Below are 21,161 nucleotides of genomic sequence, written 5' to 3' on the forward strand. Positions count from 1 at the left end.
GTGATGTGGCTGCAAAAAAGGTAAATGTTATTTTGGGCTGCATTAATAGAAGCATAGCTTCCAAATCACATGAAGTACTAGTTCCCCTCTACTCAGCACTGGTTAGGCCTCATCTGGAGTACTGTGTCCAGTTCTAGGCACCACACTTTAAGAAGGATGCTGACAAACTGAAGAGGGTTCAGAGGAGGGCAATGAAGATGATCAGGGGACTGGAAACAAAGGCCTATGAGGAGAGACTGAAAGAACTGGACATGTTTAGCCTTGAGAATAGAAGACTGAAGGGAGATAGATATGATAGCGCTCTTCAAGTACTTGAAATGTTATCACAGAGAGGAAGGCCAGGATCTCTTCTTGATTATCCCAGAGCGCAGGACACAGAATCATGGGCTCAAGTTACAGGAAGGCAGATTCCGGCTGAACATAGGGAAAAACTTCCTGACTGTTAGAGCATTATGAAAATAGAACCAATTACCTAGGGAGGTGGTGGGCTCTCCCACACTAGAGGCATTCAAGATGAAGCTGGACAGCCACTTGTCAGGGTGGCTTTGACTTGGATTCCTGCATTGAGCATGGGGTTGGACTCGATGGTCTTGTAGGCCCCTTCCAACCCTACTATTCTATGATTCTGTATGATTAAATGGTGTCAGAAGACGCATACTGACAAAATACTGAAAAAGCAGGATTCACAGAATGCAAAAAAACCCTGCATTCACAGATTCAAACGCTGGTGTATCATCTTGCTCTCCCTCACGGGCTAGCGAGTCCAGTCACTGCCATCTCCTCATACCCCTGCTCCTGTCAGTGAATAAACTGCCCCACAGCTAACTTCTTGAAATGGCAGAGGTGGGGCACTTTCCTTCCCTACCCATTCGCCTTTCCCTGCATTATTGTTGCTGCCAGCATCTCTTGCTGGGAAAGAAAGAGGTGCAACTTATTTCAGTTTCAATAGTATTGTGAACAAGACTTGAGCTCTTTTTTTTAGATTTTGTATGTAAGCACCCTTCACTGCCATTCTTTTCTACAAGCTCCCATCCCAGTACTTCAGAACTTGTCTCTGTTCTCTCAAACTATTCTCTCTTGCTACACAGTAAAAAAAAGGAAGCTTTGCTTCCTTTGTAGTGTCATGGTTTTTCTTAATTGTTAAGAAACTAAAGATATCAAAGTTTGTTTTCTAAAACTAATATTATTTACTACATTTTGTAATGTATTTCCTCTTATTTTGATTGTCATTTATTTAACAGAACAATTTCATGTACTTCATACACATGACCTCAGTTTTACTATACCTCCTCAGATGTACAGATGCAGGAATAAAGAGTCCGTGCCAACAGAAAAAGATCATCAGGAGCTTTCCCTGTTTGTACTAATCCTTCTATAGTTGTAATTTATTTTAAAAAGAAAAATAAAAGCAGTCAATTCCATTAAAATATAATTTAAATTCAAATTCTCAGGTAATATAGTTATAAACTGATGTAGGAAATGAGTTATGAAAATAAAGTACACTTCCCATTTTATATATAATTTCTTTCTTAAAAAAGGCACAGCAAGATGTGCCTAAATTTAAAATCTTCAAAGAGCATGATAATTTCATGTCTGGCAAAATGCCAGTTTAAATAAGAAATTTGTTTTTATGCTTTTAGTAATGACAAGTATAGAACTTAACAAATTAACAGAAAAAGATTATTCTTTTTTTCATCCATGGTTCTTTTCCCCCTTTCTGAATAGCTGTCTGAAAATAGCTATCCTGACTTTGTTCTTTGAACGGAAGCTAAAGTAACAGCTTGATCCAAATCTTGCTGTATTAGCAAATAAAGTGCTTATGAGAGCAGGCTTTCCCAACCTGGTGCCCTCCAGATGCATTGGGCATGCTGGCTAAGAATGATGGGAGTTGTGATTCAACATATCTGGAGGGCATCAGGATGGGGAAAGCTTATCTAGTGTAACCATTACTGCAGCACAGCACTGCCACAAAGCCTATTACAGCAGCACTGTAGGACACTATGCTAGCATTGTAGCCAAGTACACCACTGTAAATATTAACATTTAATGCTGTTAGGTACATGCCAAACAGTAGATTAATGGGGCTTTAACATTGCCTAGAAATATATGTAGGATGGTTTCTAATTTCTTCTTATTCTGTACCAAATCTCCTGATGTAATCATTAACTGGAATATGTTATTGTAGTTAACTGTGACATACCTTGAAATGCAATAGATTTCCGTCCTGGACTACGAAAATTCACTGCTTCTCTGATATTGTCTCCCTGAACACACAAACCATGCCTTGGTTTCCTTGTAGAGATTAAAGGCTGCATTACTAGAAGTAGTTTGAGTTCTGCTTCTGCATTCTTCCATACTGGATTAGTTTGACTCTAATGAACAGAGAAATAAGAGTTCTTACATAGCCTATGATTGATTTAAAAAAACAATACAACTACTTTAACAATGAGAAATTGGATTACCTGGAGAAAAGAATAAAACCGTACAGTTGCATGATCAAATGAATCCCACTCCTCATAGCTGAAGGCCATCTTAAGAAACCTCAAGACAGCATCTGCAGAAACACCATTCCTCCCTATAACAGTATGACAAAAGGTATAAGACTCCCACAGTCTTCATAAACACCGAGAGCCCTTACATAATTCATTTTTAACTGCGGGATACTGTATGCATGTGTAAGACCAATATGATACATTTGAATTCCACCCAAATAGTATAACTCCAACTCCATTCAATTAAGACTCTATGATGCCATCTCCAATTCAGACTTCTAGTCAAGAGATAGATGGGCAACCTTTTTTCCACTCAAATCTCTCTAGAAAAAAATATTACTCTAAAGGACAAATTAGACATTACATGGGGGACGTATATAACAATATCCCTCTTTTTTCTTTTTAAACAAAAAGCAGGTACACACATGCATACTAATTTGAATTGTTTTAGAAGTCCCATGGCCAACATTCCATCCCCATCTATATTTTGGCTTGCTCAGTGCCAAAGTATTAGGCACTGTTATGAAGCAGGCTTCATGTTACAAGTTTGAGGGATACCAAATTTCAGCAGTATCTTTGACAGCAGCTTAACAATGTGTACCCCACGAGTCAGTAAGATCCAAATTTCTCTATATATGACTAACATATTCATTGTCGCCAGAAGCTATGGGGAATCTTCAGCCCAAAGGCCTAATCTGCCCCATGAGGCTACCCAATCCAACCCACAAGGCCATTGTCCATGGGAATGCCTCCTTCCCAAATCACCAACCCTTACCTTTGATCTGAGCCAGTACCTCAACTAGCTGATCCTTGAGGTGCCAGCCCAATCAAAAATGGTAAGTGGCAGGTGAAACCAGCTCCAAACTCAGCCAGTGCCTTGAGGAGTCACTCCTCAAGAGGGTAGGTGAGAGGGCTTCACCCACTGGCGGCCTTTTCTACTGGGGGAACGAAAGACATGAGGACAACTGGTGCCTCGGGGAGCTGCTCTTTTAGGCGCTGGCTAAATCCAGAGCTAGCTTTACTTACCCCTCACTATTCCTGCTCCAGGAAGGTGAAGGTCAGGTGAAGCATGCTATGTGTGCACACATGTGTGTTCATAAATGGGTGTGTGTGTGTGTGTGTGTGACAGAGAGACAGACAGAGACAGACAGACAGAGACACAGAGAATGAATATGAATGGAGGGACAAACATGTTAGGGACCACATGCCACTTTAGGCTGCTGGCATTTGGCCACTGAATGTGCTTGGCCTCGAGTCGAAAAGATTTCCCTATCCTACAGACACATACAGGTAGATCACATATGACCATATGCATGTATCTCATAGTGAAACATTGTAGTACACATGTATTTTAGAACCTTTGGAATATCCGGATTGTCCTGTATACCCTTCATCTATCCTTTTCATTCTTTCACTTGACTTCTGACTTTCTGCAAGCTATACCTCTCTTTTTGCCACTGGCTGAAATGATGTGATATCATAGTATGCCTGGGCATCCTTGGATCACAAAACTAGTGTTTAAGGAAGAATGGAAGTTCGTAGAAATTCTGACATCAATAATCAACATTTCTTATATTAATCTGGGTCATCATTGTCTGAACATGATAGATTTTCAATGACACCTTGTTGCTGCAGACCATTTGAGTAGTTGTGAACCATCAATATAAGGTAGAATATATCAAAATAAATGAACGAAATAAACTCAACAGTTTATTTTGTTTCTTAATGCTCGTGGTAGGAACACGGAGCATCTGGTATCAAATGCTCCTTTGAAACCAGATGAAAATACCAGGGGTACTTCCAGATGGATGGCTCCTAAGCAATAAAAAGACATTGTGCAACTATTCCATCTTTTCATCCTTAAAGGATTTTTTGTGGGAAGAAAAACAATAGAAGCAATGGGAAAACACAAGAGGGTTAGAAGTTGAAGACAATTATCATCTGGATCTCCCATAATTCTGGGAACAACACAGGTCGACTGCAAAAACTCTTGTCACTTAGCTCACATTATTACCACAATCTGGTTGTTACTTAAGAATTGGTTACTGAAGTCATCCTACATGACTAGCTATGTTTTTCCAGTAGATTATTCCCATAGTATGCACACCATTAGAATCACGTATCACAAACTCCACATTTCTGTCCATGCTTGTGCTGACCTGTTCACTAGAAAGCATGATCTTATCTGCAAAGAAGTGCCCAGCAGAACAATCATGTGAAGTGACCCTTCATCTCAAAGAAATGCAATGCAATCAAGTCTGTTGTCAAAAATACTAAAAGGGCCAGCTGAGCATTGGCAAGGTTTTCTTTTCAAAGTTGCTTTGAAAGGTTTCTGAGAAAGTGTTGTAAAAACAAAAAACAATTAATGTACCTGCTAATATCTGCTGCATAAGTGTTGATGATGTAATTATTACACCAGACGCACTGGTGAATGTGTTACCTGGCACACCGATGCCACCACCTTTAATAAAAACTAAATGGTTAGATATCATAGTATCTGAACAGTTTTCAAGACATTTTGAATGTTACATAATTTTGAAATGTATTTCATTTACATATTGGTTTCTTAACAGAGCATCTCAATACATTTTGAAACTAAGACAGCTTGCTCTATTTGCTTATAATCTCCCAATAATTCCCCAATAATTATATATATAAGGTACTGAAAGTGCTATTTTCATTCATTTAGCATACTATCCCCTTTCCGCCTGCTTTGAGGTTAAGATCTCTCCCTTGGTATCAGAGTTAGCAGCTGCTCCTGAATCACCCTTAAAACCAGTTATGAGCTCAATTGGCAGCACTTGTGGAGTGGGCAGAAAGAGAAGGAAGATGAGGACCCATCCCCATGTGACTGGCTGTCAGCGAATGTACTCCTGGATCAGGTCTTGTGATCACGCCTATATTTGAAATGGGTCTGCTTATTAAAATATGCCCACATTTCTTTTTGTTCCCTTTATGTGACTTTTTTGGGAAGGTGACTTGAATATGGAACAGCTGTGGGGTCCATAACATATGAGTACAACTCGATGAAAATGTCATCCCTGTGTCTTGATGGCTATATTCCACCTCCAGTATCAGAGTACACAGAGCCTATGTACACCAATTGCTGGGGAACATGAGTGGGAGGGTGCTGTTACACTCATGCCCACCTGTCAAAAAGGCAAATTCCATATTAGGCAAAATTAGGAAAGAAATTGAAAATAAAACTGCCAATAAAACTGCTCCTTATAAAAATCTACGGTGCAACAACACTTAGAATGCTGTGCATAGTTCTGGTCACCACACCTAAAGAAAGGATATTGTACACTTGGAAAAAGAGCAGAAAAGGGTAACTTAAATGATCAAGAGGCTGGAATATCTCCCCTATGAGAGAAGGTTACAACACCTGAGATTGTTTGGCTTAGAAAAAAAAGTGAGTAAGGGGAGACATTATAGATGTGTACAAAACTATGCATGGTGTTGAGAAAGTTGATAGTGAGACATTTTTCTCCCTCTCCCATAATAATAGAAACCAGGGTCATCCCATGAAGCTGATTGGAAGGAGATTCAGGACAGATAAAAGGAAGTACTTCTTCACAGAGCACATGGTTAAACTATGGAATTCACTTCCACAAAATGTAGTGATGGCCATCTACTTGGGTGGCTTTAAAATAGGATTGGACAAATTCATGGATGATAAGACTATCAATGGCTACTAGTCCTGATAGCTATATTCTACCTCCAGTATCAGAGGCAGTATGCCTATGTACACCAATTGCTGGGGAACATGAGTGGGAGGGTGCTGTTACACCCATGCCCTGCTGGTGGGCTTCCCACTGGTTGGCCATGGTGTGGACAGAATGCTGGACTTCTTGCATGGCTCTTCTTACGCTCATTACCTCATACATGGCACAGTTTCTTGTGCTAGCAATTATACATCTTTGCATAGAAGTATAATAGCACTTATTTCTCTCCCACTCACAGGCATTGAATCCTAGACTGGTTTAAAGTAGATCCAGCTTCAGCCCTTAAAAGCTTGAATTTTAAAAACAAAACAAACATATTTTACTATCAGCAATAGTTGAACAGAATACCCCTGTGTCAACAGAGATACTTGGATATATCCAGAAGTTTAATTTAATTACCTGCAATTTTTTTATAAAGTAAGAATAAAAAAGGCTTAAGTTTAGTTTTTCTCATACTACTGTTGTTATAATTAATCCATTCTCTATTGCTAATTTTCATAAAGTAAGGAAATGATCATATTCTTTTTTATTTTCCATCACAATATCATTTCAATCTAATTACCATCAATAATATCCACGCCTGCAAAACAGAGCTCTGAAACAACATCACGAACTTCCACTTCATCAGGAACAGGAGGCCCAGGGATCAGTGTCCGTCTATTTTTATCAAACAGAGCTTCCAAGATGGCAAAAAAATGAGCTGAATTGCAATCAAACATCTCCATCAACAGTCGTTCGGTGAGCGTACGAGGCCAGGGCAGCTAAATGAAAACAAACACAATATCAAAGGACCACATATATTTCAAATAAATTGTAATAAGGTAAATAGCTTCCTAATTCCAGAAAAGCGTCTATTTCTGCTTCATTGACTATGCTAAAGCCTTTGATTGTGTGGATCACAACAAACTCTGGCAAATTCTCAAAGAGATGGGAGTACCAGACCACCTTACCTGTCTCCTGAGAAACCTGTATGAGGGTCACGAAGCAACAGTAAGAACCAGACATGGAACAGCCGACTGGTTCAAAATTGGGAAAGGAGTACAACAAGGCTGCATATTCTCGCCCTGCTTATTTAACTTATATGCAGAGTACATCATGACAAACGCCGGGTTGGATGAATCACGGGTCGGAATTAAGATTGCTGGGAGAATTATCAACAACCTCAGATACACAGACGATACCACCCTAATGGCAGAAAGCGAAGAGGATCTAAAGAGCCTCTTGTTGAGGGTGAAAGAGGAGAGTGCAAAAGTTGGTTTGAAACTCAACATTAAAAAAACTAAGATCATGGCATCTGGCCCCATCACTTCCTGGCATATAGAAGGGGAAGAAATGGAAGCAGTGACAGATTTTATTTTCTTGGGCTCCACGATCACCGCAGACGGTGACTGTAGCCATGAAATTAAAAGACGCTTGCTCCTTGGGAGGAAAGCTATGGCAAACCTAGACAGCATAGTAAGAAGCAGAGACATCACCTTGCTGACAAAGGTCCGCATAATCAAAGCTATGGTTTTCCCAGTTGTAATGTATGGCTGTGAGAGCTGGACTATAAGGAAGGCTGAGCGCCGAAGAATTGATGCTTTCGAACTGTGGTGCTGGAGAAGACTCTTACGAGTCCCCTGGACTGCAAGGAGGTCAAATCAGTCCATCCTAAAGGAACTCAACCCTGAGTGCTCATTGGAAGGACAGATACTGAAGCTGAAGCTCAAATATTTTGGCCACCTAATGCGAAGAGAAAACTCCCTGGAAAAGACCCTGATGTTGGGAAAGATTGAAGGCAAAAGGAGAAGGGGATGGCAGAGGATGAGATGGCTAGATAGCATCACCGATGCAATGAATATGAACTTGAGCACACTCCGGGAGAGAGCGCAGGACAGGAAGGCCTGGCGTGCTATGGTCCATGGGGTCACGAAGAGTCGGACCCGACTTAATGACTGAACAACAACAACAAAAATAGCTTCCTATAAAATATTGAGTAACACGCCAGAGTTCATAAGATAAAAGTTACTCTGTGCATAGTATTGTAAAAGTCAGTGTTCAGCATCAAGTGCAAGACTTAACTGGTGTTAACTGTTTATATTTTATATTATACACAGAAACAGTAAAGCTTTATGAAGCAGAATTTCTAAAGAAAAAAAAGTCATCTTTGGAGGCAAGACAGGAACCAGTCGAAAGAGTGACAGAGTGAGATCATATAATTTGACTATTAAATAGGAATCATAACATTCTCCACAAATGTCTATGACCCCAGTCCCAAACAACACTCAGGACTCTGACCATGGTAGCCTGGGGGCGGGGGGACTAACTAGATTGGGAAGGTCAGCAGTGCAAGTTGCAGAAGAGTCAGACCCAGACCACAATTCTGAGCCTGTCACCTGGGAGCCCCTTGAACATAGACCCTGGTGACAGCACCCTCAGAGACAGATGAGGAACCTGCCCTCTTTACCCAGGGGTCTCATGCTCCCCAGTGCAGAAGACAGGTGCTGGCAGAGGTAATGGAGTGCTAGACTCCTGCCCAAAGGACTACCCCTATAAGGGTCTCTACTCTTCAGAATGGGGGCAGAGCCTGGTAGTCTAGCCAAGAAATGCAAAAAAAACTTCAGTTGTGCTCCTGCTCTTGTCTGAGCAAGCTGTCTTCTCGGAGCTATCCAAGGTCCTGCAACTCAAGCCCAACCATACGTGCCTGCCTAAGACTGCAACCCTATACCCATTTACTTGGGAATAAGCTCCACTGATGTCAGTGGGCCTTACTCTTAAGTAGATATGTATAGGATTTCACTGTAAGCCACCCTCATGGGCTTCCATTCCTGGTCAGGACAGGCAAATTGCCTAAAACTTACATGTTGTGTATCTCTTAGATTGATTTTCATTCGTGGTCGAAAAATCCCCTTTGGTCGTCTTCTTGGTTCAAATGCTGATCTTTTGAAGATCATTACTGCCATCTGACCCAAAGAGAAGAAATGCAGAATTATTATATTATCTATGTGTTTAAATACTATAATCTTTATAAAATATGCATACCTTCACAGTTGCTTCTTTGAACTTTTTCTTTGTTTCCATGCTTAGTGGCGATGAACTCATATTTTCCATTTGCTTTAGTTCATCGATTTTAATCAAACCACGGCGTGCAAAAAGCTACAGTGTAAGAATATATGTAAAAAAATAAGTATTTTTGAGATTGGGGTAGCAAAAAGAGGAAATCACAATACTGCCTCCCTCCTTTTGAGCTAGAAGTCCAACTGACATAACCATGCAGAATTCCAAAGCACATCCTAGGGTCAGATTCCAAGTAGGAAAGGGAACAAAGCAGGGAAGATTCTTGTGGAACAGGTACAACCTACAGTGGCAATACTTGGGGTCCAGATGCTCATTCTACGGTTAAGTGCCCAAAATTCAGGATACAGAAGACTAAGAAAGTAGCAGTAGGAAGAGCAAAGCTGGAAACACATAAGGCAGAAAGTTGGGGACATAAAGAAAAGGGAGATAGAATAGAGCAGCCTCGAACTATACCATATAGGGACAGGGGAGAGAAGACATACTTGGAACTGGACTTCAGCAAAGACATCAGCTGGTCCACACTAGCAACATATCAGGATGCACAGGTAAAAAGCACCTGAATGGCAGCTGTAATTATGTGGAGAAGGGCTAATGGGTTTGTCACTTATTGCAGCCAAATCTAGTAATGTATTTGGTTCAAAAGGGAAGGCGCGGGGGCAGGGGGACTGCCAAAGGCACCCAAGTCCTTTTTCTCTGATGATAGCTCATCAGGAAAATTGCTACACTGAGCTCCAGCAAACCCAGGCTTAGTATTAATGGTCCCAAAACTTTGCACTCAGTGACTGGGTTTGCAAGACACCCTTACCCATCACGGGTGACTGCCCATGACAGATTAGCATATTGTGCGAACCCAGACCATTTTTATCAGGGTGGGTTGTTTTTCCCAAACAACCTACCCTGATAACCAACGATCTGCAGTAGGGGTTGTTTTGCCACAATGGGTTGGCATATCGTGCAAGCCCAGACATACCAACCCATCATGAGTAAAGGGCATCAGGCAACAAACCACTTGGCAAGAGCAGCAGAAACCCCTGGCAGTCACGATCACAGCCAAGCCACTGCCCCTGCCTTTGCCCTTTTCCCCTTGCCAGGGACGGCCCCTCCAGTGGTGCCTAAATTTCACCTGGGAAGGGCTGTCACCCCCCTTCTCTCCTGCCAATCCCCCCTTCCTGGCTCTGATCACAATCTTGATCACAGTCAGAGCCCTTTTTCCAATTTTTCCCAGGCATGTTAGTGAGCAAAAACAGGAACAGGGAAATTTTTCCACACTTCCTCATGCACAGGAATACGCAAACATTTTTTTTTTTTAATTTCAAAGCATCCCCATGGCACAAATCAGGTGGGGGGAATCCAACCCCACACCATGGAACCCTGGGGCAACAGGGTCGGTGGCAGGGGTTGGATTCCCACTCCCCAAGCTGATTTTCAGCGAGGGGCACTTCAAAATTCTTATGCAACCGTATGGCGGCAACCAGCTCCATAGGGTTGCACAGGAATCTAAAAGCGCCCCTTGCCAAGCATCAGCTGTGGGGGGAATCCAACCACCGGCTATGGACCATTGGGGCAACAGGGTCCACAGTGGGGGGTTGGATCTCCCCCCCCATCCAATTTTCAACACAGGGGTGCTTTTAAAAAAAATTTTTTTTAACCATTCACATGTATTCCCCGGCACAGGAAAGTGCAAGAAAATTTCCCCAGTCCTATTTTTGCACACAAATGGAACCGGGAAAATTTTTTAACAGGGCTCAGAAGAGCCAGGAAGGGGAAGCCCCTGGGATGCTGGGTGGAGGACTGAGGCAGAGGGAGGGAGGACGAGGGGGAAAACAAGCCAGACACTGTGGGTCGTTTGTGCGATCATCTGGTGGATGTGCTGACCACGTACTGTGGGTTCTTCGCAAAACAACCCACACTGCATGGCTAGTCACTCATCATGGACTAGCGTTTCATCTGAACACACCCAATGTGTGGGTTTACATGATCACAGATGGAAAATAAGTCACAGTGGCTTATTTTCCCTCCCTGTGTGTGGTGGCTCAGAGCAACCCAATTACCCTCACCAGGCCCAGGTTGTTCTGACGTCTGAACCCATTAAGGGTGGTTGGTTAGCATGGTTTACATACCACCTTGAAACCCTAGAACAAGCCACATTTTTCAGGGTGGTCTGTAAACCACCCCAGCCACTCACTCTCTCCAGGTTCAGATGTCACAACAACCCATGTCTGTCAAGGGTAATTACACTAATTAGGCAGCTCACAACTGGCATGCATGGGGAGGAAAAATAAGCTACAGTGGTTGATTTTCACTCCATGATCTTGCAACCCTGATCAATGACTAAAACTCTGTGGATGGGATCCAAGTCCTGCTTTCAATTGTCAGAAGGGCCCTTTTGCTCACAGAAGGTGCTTCCCCCAATTTTGGAGGATCCCCCTTTCCCTCTGCACCACAGCTCACCCCACTCAGCAGGATCCCCTGATCTTCTGTGTAGCATTTTCAGGGTGCTGGAGGGGCTGCTCTGAAGAGGAGGAGGTGAAGAAGTCTGCTTCCACCAGCCCAGTTGCACACGCCTAAATCTGGATACAACCCTATTTCTCTCTTGCGCAAGGAATGCAAAGCAAAGAAAGCTCCCTTGGTGCACACTTTAGTAAGAGTCTCTCAAGAGTAGTTTGCTTTCACATAGACCCTGTATGTTTTTTTTAGCAAAAATTAAAGTATACATTACTACCTCTCCACAGATGCCAGACTGGCAGTCATAATAACACTGGCAAACAGCAGCATACAGAGTAGCTCTCCATGTCAAATAGTGTACAGCTAACAGTGGAATTGATGATTCCATACATACAGAGGCCCACAATAAATACTCAAGCACCTATTAAAGAAAAATTGATTATAAATTAAGCCATACATGTTTTATAATCAACTTTAATATTATTAATATCAGGTTATATTATATTTATTAAAATTATTATTTAAAAATTGTGAACAAGTAAATTTTGTGGACTTATTTGCAAGACTGTTTTTTTTTTCTCAATCGACTTTCCTTACTGACTTTTTCTGCATAGTGTCATTCAACTAATCAAGCTTTTGTAAGTGACGTGAGGATTTCACTATTAAAAAGAGCCACAGGATGGCACCACAGTTCAACTTAAAGAGAGCAGAAAGATTATCATCTCTGTCTCTACAAAACATGTTATTTTCATACTGCAAGTATCTGTATTAAATGAGTATTATTTAATACAGTATCTGTATTAAATGAGTATTATTTAATTATTTAATAATTCACAAAGAAACATGCACAGAGTTTATTATTTTGAAATTAAATAAACTAAATATAACTGCTTGGAAATTTAAAGACAATTATACCAGTTTTCATCTGAGTACTATTAATAAATATAAAATAGAAACAAGATGTACTTTATGTATAGTCAAAGACCACCTTTAAACAATTCAGTATCTATATTAGTTTTCACTTTTTTAAAAGCAAGTTTTGTGCCCTTATTTATTCATTCATAATATGCATATCCTGCTTTCCTGTCTTGTTTCTGAAATGCCCCCCCCCCCCAATTAAGACAGTACCCAAGCAAGCCAATGTGGAAGCGGGGGCCGCCACTGATTCCATTCTGCGAGCAGCACCCACCACTTGTGCAACAGGGATTTAGCGCTTCTTCTAGGAAGCAGAAATGCTCATTTCTTGAATGGGGCAAGTCAGCAGAGCTCACATAAGAGACCTCCATCAACCTGTCTCGATCCAGAAACATTCAACCTATACTTAAAGAACTAGACAGTGCAATCCTAAGTACTGTCAAACAGGAGCGAAGCGGCAGATTTACTGCATCATTCCTAGCCCTGCCAGCTAGGCAGAAGGTGGGAGAGGAGGGGGTTCTGCTAGGTTTTTCACCCTAGTAGATATTTAAAATCCCCCCATTGGAAGTAATAGAGGGCCAGTCCTGGCCCCTCTCAGGGGAATGGATCCAGGACATCCAACACCAACTCTAACCTACACCCAGAATGGCGTATTTGGGGGGCTTTCACTTGCTACAGAACTAGGCTACCAGGACAGACAGAGCTCTCCTGTCGGCGGAGCTCCTTTCCACTGGTAGGAAGCCACATCTGTCCCCTCTTCCTAATCCCCCTCAGCTGACATATCTGGGGGTTAGGATTGCTCAGTTAGCTCTTAGGTCAAAATAATTTTATACTGCATTTATTATGGTTTTAGCAAGGAACATGCTTTTAAAACAAAATTGTAACACAAGGAAAAGCTAAAATGTTACCCAAAACACAATAAAACATTAACAATTTTAAAAGAAATTCTATTTGACAGGCAATCTTAAGAGACAGAGAGAGATGCTTCTAATTTATCTCACCATACCTTAGCAGATTGACCTATGATCATCAAATGTCTACATATGGTATACATATGAATTGTACCTGAAAGGACAAATAAATTACTTTAAAAACATATACAGCATATGTGTTTATATGTTGTGAATAGGCTGGAGACTATTCTTTTCCCATCCCAGATCGTGTATTTTTTTTTCTTTATTAATGAATCCAAATTGTCCAATATAAATTGTTTGCTATTTTTTCATTTATATTCTTGCTTAACATTTAAAATAAATACAGCAAAGGTGCAATCCTATGCATGTTTAGACAGAAAGAACTCCTACAACTCCCAGCATTTCCCAGCCAGTCATACTTTTTCTGTCTACACATGTTTTGGAGCTCAGACCTCACCTCATTAGGTTCTTGGACAAATTAGTTTTTGTTTAGCGTTATCAGTTTTCTTTCTAGGAAAAAAGTGTTTTGTGATTGACCATGTGCACTGTCTTTGCCATTTTATGAATGTGGAAGACCCCCATGGCAGCCATTTTGTGGGAGTGTCCACAACTCTCCCTCAAAATTCCAAATGTACCCACTAAGCAAAAAAAAGTTGGGGACCCCTAGGATTGCACTATAACTGTTGAAAGAAAACACTCAAAATTAACCTCTTTTTAATCTTGAGACACCCTACAAAGCTTTTTTTTTTAGGCATGAAACAATTTTTAAATCTGCACTTGGAAAGAAAAGTGAGTGACATACCATTATAGACAAGCCAACACAAATGCTCATGCGGTAGAGTCATCTGCATGATCAGCTGAAATATGGTCAAGATTCTGAAACATGTCTTCACAGATTCCTGATTCAGGAGATCGATGTCATTATCACATACCATTTTGTAAAGGCAAATATTCCTTGCTTGCAAAACATGGAGCTAAAATGAATAACCAAAAATTTCAAATCAAGATGTGGAATTCATCCCCTTGCTTACATCTCCAGCTCATGTACTTCTATGCCCCATTGCCACCAGTAGTCCCTCCACTCTCTAGGTTCTGTGTGATGTTTCCCCACAGCCATCCCTGCTTCCTTGGCCCCATCGTCCTCACCAGCATGCCTCTTCTGTCCTTCCTTTCATCAGATCCCTGTCTTTTAGCTAATTAACTATTCCCCCCTGCCACTCCTCTTCTACCATCCATAGCTTAATCTGAGCAATGGATTCATTAATCAGTGCTTAATTTAAGCAAGACCTCAATAAGACATCCTCAGAACTTGTTTTTAATCTCTGGAATGGACTTTTTCCACAGCCAAACCAACATTCCATTTCCAGCAACTGCACTGATCAGTTTTTTTCATAAAATTATAACTAATTTGTTACTAACTTGTTGTGAGCGATTCACATTTCTTTCCCCAAACTAGTGCTTCTGCTATAAGATGTATCTTCCCAGCACTCAAATGACTACAAAAATGCTAATTTCTCATGTGAGTGACAATCAACATTACAAATTCATCCAGAGGAGATCTAGCAGAATAGCGTGTGAGTGAGTTTTGAAAGAGCCAAGATCTCTAACGGGGCGGGGCAGGAACGACAGCAGGGGAGTGGCTTTAGGGATGGTACCACCCAGGAAATGGAGGGGAGGGAGAAGTGGAATGAACTAGGAGAGTGGGCCAGGACTCAATTTAATGGGAGAGTCTGTTTTGAAGTTTTTAAAAAATAATAATAAACAGCAGCTGCAATGGTCAGAACCATTCAATAAAAAACTGTTCATATGAAAGAGAATGTGATGTCTAAGAGGATGTTTATGAGATTAGAAAATTCAAGGAATTTATCAATATTGAAAAGGTCAGACACTTTTACGACACTAAAAAGGTTTCTTTCATCTAATAAAAAGGTATACATAGAAAAAATCCGGATAGGGCTTAACTGACACAAACAGAGCTGTAATTTCCTGAGCTGTGGAATTTGGTTACCAAAAGAGATCTCATACCTGAAATCAAACAACAACACGTTGGACCACTTTAAACCTACTTTTATGACAGAAAACAATAAGCTTGGGTTCAAATATCTCATTCATCTACAGCAAACAGCTGGCTTCCAGTTACCAAGCTTTAAAGTGAAATCCTGTATCTGCTTTTAAAGCAGGAAGAATAGATGGTATCTTAGTACAGCAGTCAGGATCTAAGATTTCCTAAAGCAGTGGCAAAATCTTTTTTCATATTTATTAGATAAAAATTGAAAAGTCTCAGAAGACTGACCTGCATGAATAATCATTTGGTTTTTAAAGGGTGATTATGAAGTTCCCATAACATGTAGGCATATTATTTTTTTGTCCAATCGAGCAATCCGTTTGCCCACACAGCAGGTCTATCATCATGGAATGTCTGCTCTCTACATGCAAGCATGTATGACATTCTTCTACTTATGGGCAAAGAAGCCCAATCTAAAGAGCGGGCTTTCACACAAGTAGAGTGGCCATCTACACATCCCCCTCCCGTGCAAAAAAGGGGGGGGAATGAGAAGAGGACACAGATTTGCATTAAAAATATATGTGCTAATTCATAGATATAGATGCACATTTGGAAATATTTACTATAATTTAAATAGAAATACAATAGAGCTCACCATAGTGGAGAAGACTACAATCAGGAGACCTGTGTGCCTGCTCCGTCTCTTGTCTAGATCCTAACTGCTAATGGGCAACTTCAAGGCTCCTGCTCTCCCTTCCTTATAGTTCTGTATCTTTAACCTGGACTTGGACCAGACAGCCCTTTCAGCAGAGGATGCTTTAATAGAGGATCGACCTTTAAAGTAGGACACATAGCTACCCTACGCATACATAGCTTGGTTCTAGATGCCATGGACCTACATAGACCGGTGTGGATTAGGGGAGTATGGTGCACATCTACTGTTTTCCCAAATACCTTTCCATAGTATGGATGAATGTGTGCATCCCCATCCATCTCTTGGATGAGTATGGAAATACATAGTTTCATATGAACACCTGAAGCCACTGCACATGTATTCCTCCTACATATGCACATATATGTCCCCCACAAATGACTAGGAGTATGCCATTTTAAAGAAATTGCTACACTGAAATAAAAGAAATACTGTAGATTAAAAAGCCAGTTTCAGAAAACTCTAAAGTCTGTTTCACTCATTAAATTTCCTTAGGTGTAAAGAACATATTTTCTTTTATGATGGGTTTCTATTTTACTACAAGTTGAGAAAATTCCTGTGAGTTGTTGTCTCTGAATTAGCTCAGAACTGAAAAGCTCTGGTAATGAGCAAAGTAATGCAGATGTTGGGATGGTTAATAGAGGAAGGAGAGAAGTTGGAATGGGAACCCAAAGTAAGGAAAGGAGTAGAGGTTGAATGGAGAGGTGGAAGGGAGCAGCAGGAGAAGGGTCATTGGTTTGGGAAGACTAGAACAGGGATGCATAACCTCAGGCCCAAGGATCAAATCCAGTCCTCCACAGTTCCCAACCCTGTGTTCTGGAGTTCCCCAGAAGGCCTCACCCTCTTCCCCTGGCCCCACCCCTTTCTCCCAACCACCAAGGGTTTGGTGGTTTCCTGGCTTTTGTTTAGGTTTTCCCCATTCTAAAAGGTAACTAAGCCACTCTTAAGCTTAATTACTGGCAGTAAGAGCTTTATAAGCCCAAATATGGTAGTATGGGGGGGCTGGCACCATCCCTTTGCCTTCAGTTCCACCATCATTGGAATGCAGCCCCCAAGAGCCTCTCCAGAATGGAATTTGGCCTCTGGCTGAAAGAAGTTCTGCACCCCTGGACTAGAACAACAGCCATTCCATTTGTAAAATTCCACAGGCCTTTAACTAGTTCATTCTAATATCTGGGTTATTATCAACCATATTTTGCTTGAAAAATGAATGCTAGTACAAATTGGCAGGTTTCACCTTTTTCATCTCTTTCATATTAAACTCTGAGGTGCCTGGTGAAATCAGATGTTAGGTGCACTGAAAAAACAAATCACTTCACTTTATGAAATTTTAAATTTTACAAGATGCTATGGAGTTTAGCTTATTTAGCAATTAATGTCTTTATGACAAAGTTCTTATATAATGTATGCATAGAACCAACATATAGAATATAGTAAAAAGATGCTGTGCTGAATCAGCATTAAATCCTAATGTTAAAGACCTGTAGTGACATGCCCTTAGTGTGAGATTATCAAAACATCAGGGAACACGGACAAGTTCACCATTTGCAGAACAATGTGAAGTATGTTCACTGAATACTTAATAAAGCCTGCTTAATGCCAAATTACAAAAAAATAAACAAAAATATTATCTTTCAATATTCATTATATATACTTACTGTATGTGCAGCGCTTTTATCTCTAAATCCATTTGGAAAAAAGTTAGATTTAAATTCATGCACATCCAATCCGGATTTGTTTATATTTACACTACTGACTTGCTGAAGATACCGTCCATAGCAATGTGAAACTGCTAACTTATATTCCTGAAAACAAAAAAAACGGGTTGCACATAAAATTGTATTTTTATTTTCTCTACAGTTGTAAACCGTATACTATGTATACTTTTTACTGTGTTCAATGGGACTTACTCCCAAGTAAGTGATTATTGCAGATTTGCATGAGGGAAACCAGTCTGATCTAGGATAGCTAATATAATGCAAAAGACATTATATTATTTCTCCATTTTCATTTCATTCAGTTTATTATATTTCTATACTGCACCACAGCCAAAGCTCTCTGGGCAGTTCACAAAAATTAAAAACCATTAAAATACATTATATAAATTATAAAACCATTCACATCAGGGCATAAAACAGATAGCACACTCAACAACGTATATCTAAAACAAATTTAAAAGATCAGAGACCATCCAGGACCTGATCGAACAACTCATTATATGCTGCCAAATGCCTGAGATAAGAGGGCAATTTTAACCTGACACCAAAAAGATGACAATGTTGGTGCCAAGTCGCCTCAGAAGGGAGATCATTCCATAAATGGGGGCCCACCACCAAGAAGCCTTCTCCTTTGTTGCCGCCCTCCGAGCTTCCCTCAGAGAGCCTAGGATGCAGAGCATAGCGTATGGGTCGGTTCACGCTGAGAGAGCCATTCCATCAGGTACTGTGGTCCCAAGCTGTGTAAGTCTTTATAGGTCAAAACCAGCACCCTGAATTTGGCTCGGTAACATACAGGCAGCCAGTGCACATGGGCCAGAATCGATGTCATATGGTTGGCCACCTTGTCCCTATTATCAGTCTGGCCACTGCATTTTGCACAACCTGCAGCTTCTTAACCATCTTCAAAGGCAGTCCCACATTGCAGTAATCTGACATGGAAGTTACTAGAGCACAGACAACTGAAACCAGGTAATACCTGTCCATATAGGGGCATAGCTGGGCCACCAACCAAAACTGGTAGAAGGCACTCCATGCCACTGGGGCTACCTGAGCTTCAAGTGACAAAGATGGCTCCAGGAGGACCCCAAGCTACAAACCTCCTCCTTCAGGGGCAATGCAACCCCATCCAGAACTGGCTGAGCACCCTCCATCCCATCAGAAGAACCACTCACTAAAAGTATCTCAGTCTTGTCTGGATTGAGTTGCAGTTTATTAGCCCTCATCCAGCCCATTATCACAGCCAGGCAGCGATTTAGCACATCCACAGCCTCACTGAAGATGAAAAGGAGAAATAGACCTGTGTGTTATCAGCATTCCGATGACAGCGCACTCCAAAACTCCGCATTCCACAGATCAAACGGGGTTTCAACATGAGGGTCGGCCATATCAGCCGGAAACCTCCCCAGAGCCCTCTGAAAACCATCTAGATCCATTAGCCTCTGAGGGCACATCATCTTAATAGGTCCCTCACCCCTGCAGAGGGGGAAAGCCGCTGTAAGTATAAACCTCAGCAGGCAATGATTTGACCATGACAAAGGAACTGAAGCAAAGTTCCCCACCTTCAGATCACTATCTCCATGTCCAGTTGAGAAAACCAGATCTAGAGTATGCCCCACTACATGCATTGGGCTGATGGAACCATTGGGACACTCCCATGGTTGTCATGGAAACCATGAAATGTTGACCCACCCACTCGCCAACAAGGTGCCCTCAGCATGAATGTTGACATCCCCCAGAACCAACTGTCTGGGGGATCTCAAAAAAACACCTGAGACCACCTCCATCAGCTCAGATAGGGGGTCTGTTGAGCAGCAGGGTGGATGGTACACCAGCAGAATCCCCAATCTCTCCCGCTAACCCAACACAAGGTACAAACACTCCAGACCAGTACTCAAATAGACAGAGGGAGATGGAACTCCTATAGACCATAGCAAAACCCCTTCCCTAGCCTTCAAGTCTACCCTGACTTCAAGCCAAACCAAGTACCCTAGTGGGCAGAGCTGAAAGAGACTAACTCCTCCCTGCTCACCCACCCAGGTCTCAGTTATGCATGCCGGATTGGCCACCTCATCCACTAATACGTCATGAATAATGGAGGTCTTATTCTGAACCAATCTGGCATTTAACAGAAGCATCTGGAGGCCGAGATGTTTCTAATCTTGAAGTCACCCACAGAAACAATAGTGTTATGCAGCCAAAGTGAAGCACTTTTAGCCTGCAATCCAATCCCTTACCTGGGAGTAACCCCCACTGAATTCAATGGGACTTACTTCTGAGTAGACCTGCATAGAATTGTGCTGTTAAGTAATTTATATTAGTGAAGAGTTAGGCACATGCTTAAATCTCTGCAATTGCAACCAACTGGATTTATTCAAGTGCTTAATTCTGAGTGGTTCATATCCAATACATGGTTTTATAGATATTCCAAAGTATATCAGAAATATCAGAAAGAAAATTAGGAACACTGTATACCTGAATAATTCTAGGTAACGGTCTTTTTTCTGTTTGGCAGAAAGAAGATTAAGACTGCAATCTTATGTGTTGCATGATCATAAGCCCTTGAACTTGGAGGCTTATGAGCCTCCAATGCAGGGCAGGAGGAGTGGTAGAGGCAATCTTCGCCTTCCCGTCCTCCCACCCTGCAGACTTCAGTAGAGGGGCTTTTTAGCCTGTCTAGCAATGGCACTTTGGTGGGGGGGGGAGACTGGAAGAGGCTCAGGATAACTCATACCCTGGCCTCTCCAGTCTCCTCCCCTCCCCACCCACTGAAAGGCCCCCTTTTCCCCTTCTCAGAGGTCAAGTTCCTGACCTTGGAGAGCAGCCAGCATGGTTCTTTCCATGCAGGCTACAACAGGGAGGCCCCAAACTGAGAGTAACCATGAGGTGAGATTTTATTTTATTTATTTATGGGATTAACAGTCCCCTTTTGACACAAATGTCGTCAAATGTTCATCAGGAATGCAATGCAGGAGGAAAGCATTATGGCCACTCACTTCTGTGCACCATGATCCTGACCGTCCCTCCCAGTGCCTGCTTTCCAGTGTTTAAAAAAAAATTAACTTGACTGCACGCAAAACATTTAGTGTCACATCCAGTTTTGCCCCAAGAATTTTTTTGAGGCATAAGCTATTAGGGACAGAGATCAATTCACCAAATTCATGAAGTGTATCTCCAGTTA

The 21,161-nt window shown here is 41.5% G+C and overlaps 1 protein-coding gene across 1 annotated transcript in view; it reads right to left on the reverse strand.

The window, feature by feature from the left end:
* The window catches only part of CFAP54 (cilia and flagella associated protein 54), a 202,841-nt gene that overhangs the window by 175,117 nt on the left and 6,563 nt on the right, over positions 1-21,161 (reverse strand). The window contains exons 3-13 of the mRNA XM_084810218.1: positions 17,924-18,070; positions 14,351-14,522; positions 13,641-13,699; positions 11,997-12,140; positions 9,239-9,352; positions 9,058-9,159; positions 6,780-6,978; positions 4,864-4,953; positions 2,463-2,575; positions 2,201-2,372; positions 1,287-1,372 (exon numbers count right to left, since the gene is read on the reverse strand). Coding sequence (XP_084666344.1) covers positions 1,287-1,372; positions 2,201-2,372; positions 2,463-2,575; positions 4,864-4,953; positions 6,780-6,978; positions 9,058-9,159; positions 9,239-9,352; positions 11,997-12,140; positions 13,641-13,699; positions 14,351-14,522; positions 17,924-18,070 — 1,398 coding nt within the window. The remainder of the gene's footprint in view (positions 1-1,286; positions 1,373-2,200; positions 2,373-2,462; positions 2,576-4,863; positions 4,954-6,779; positions 6,979-9,057; positions 9,160-9,238; positions 9,353-11,996; positions 12,141-13,640; positions 13,700-14,350; positions 14,523-17,923; positions 18,071-21,161) is intronic.

Source organism: Heloderma suspectum, chromosome 7 (assembly GCF_057233095.1).
Source record: "Heloderma suspectum isolate Gila_16-S chromosome 7, 16-S_ref, whole genome shotgun sequence".
Classification (NCBI taxonomy): Eukaryota; Metazoa; Chordata; class Lepidosauria; order Squamata; family Helodermatidae; genus Heloderma; species Heloderma suspectum.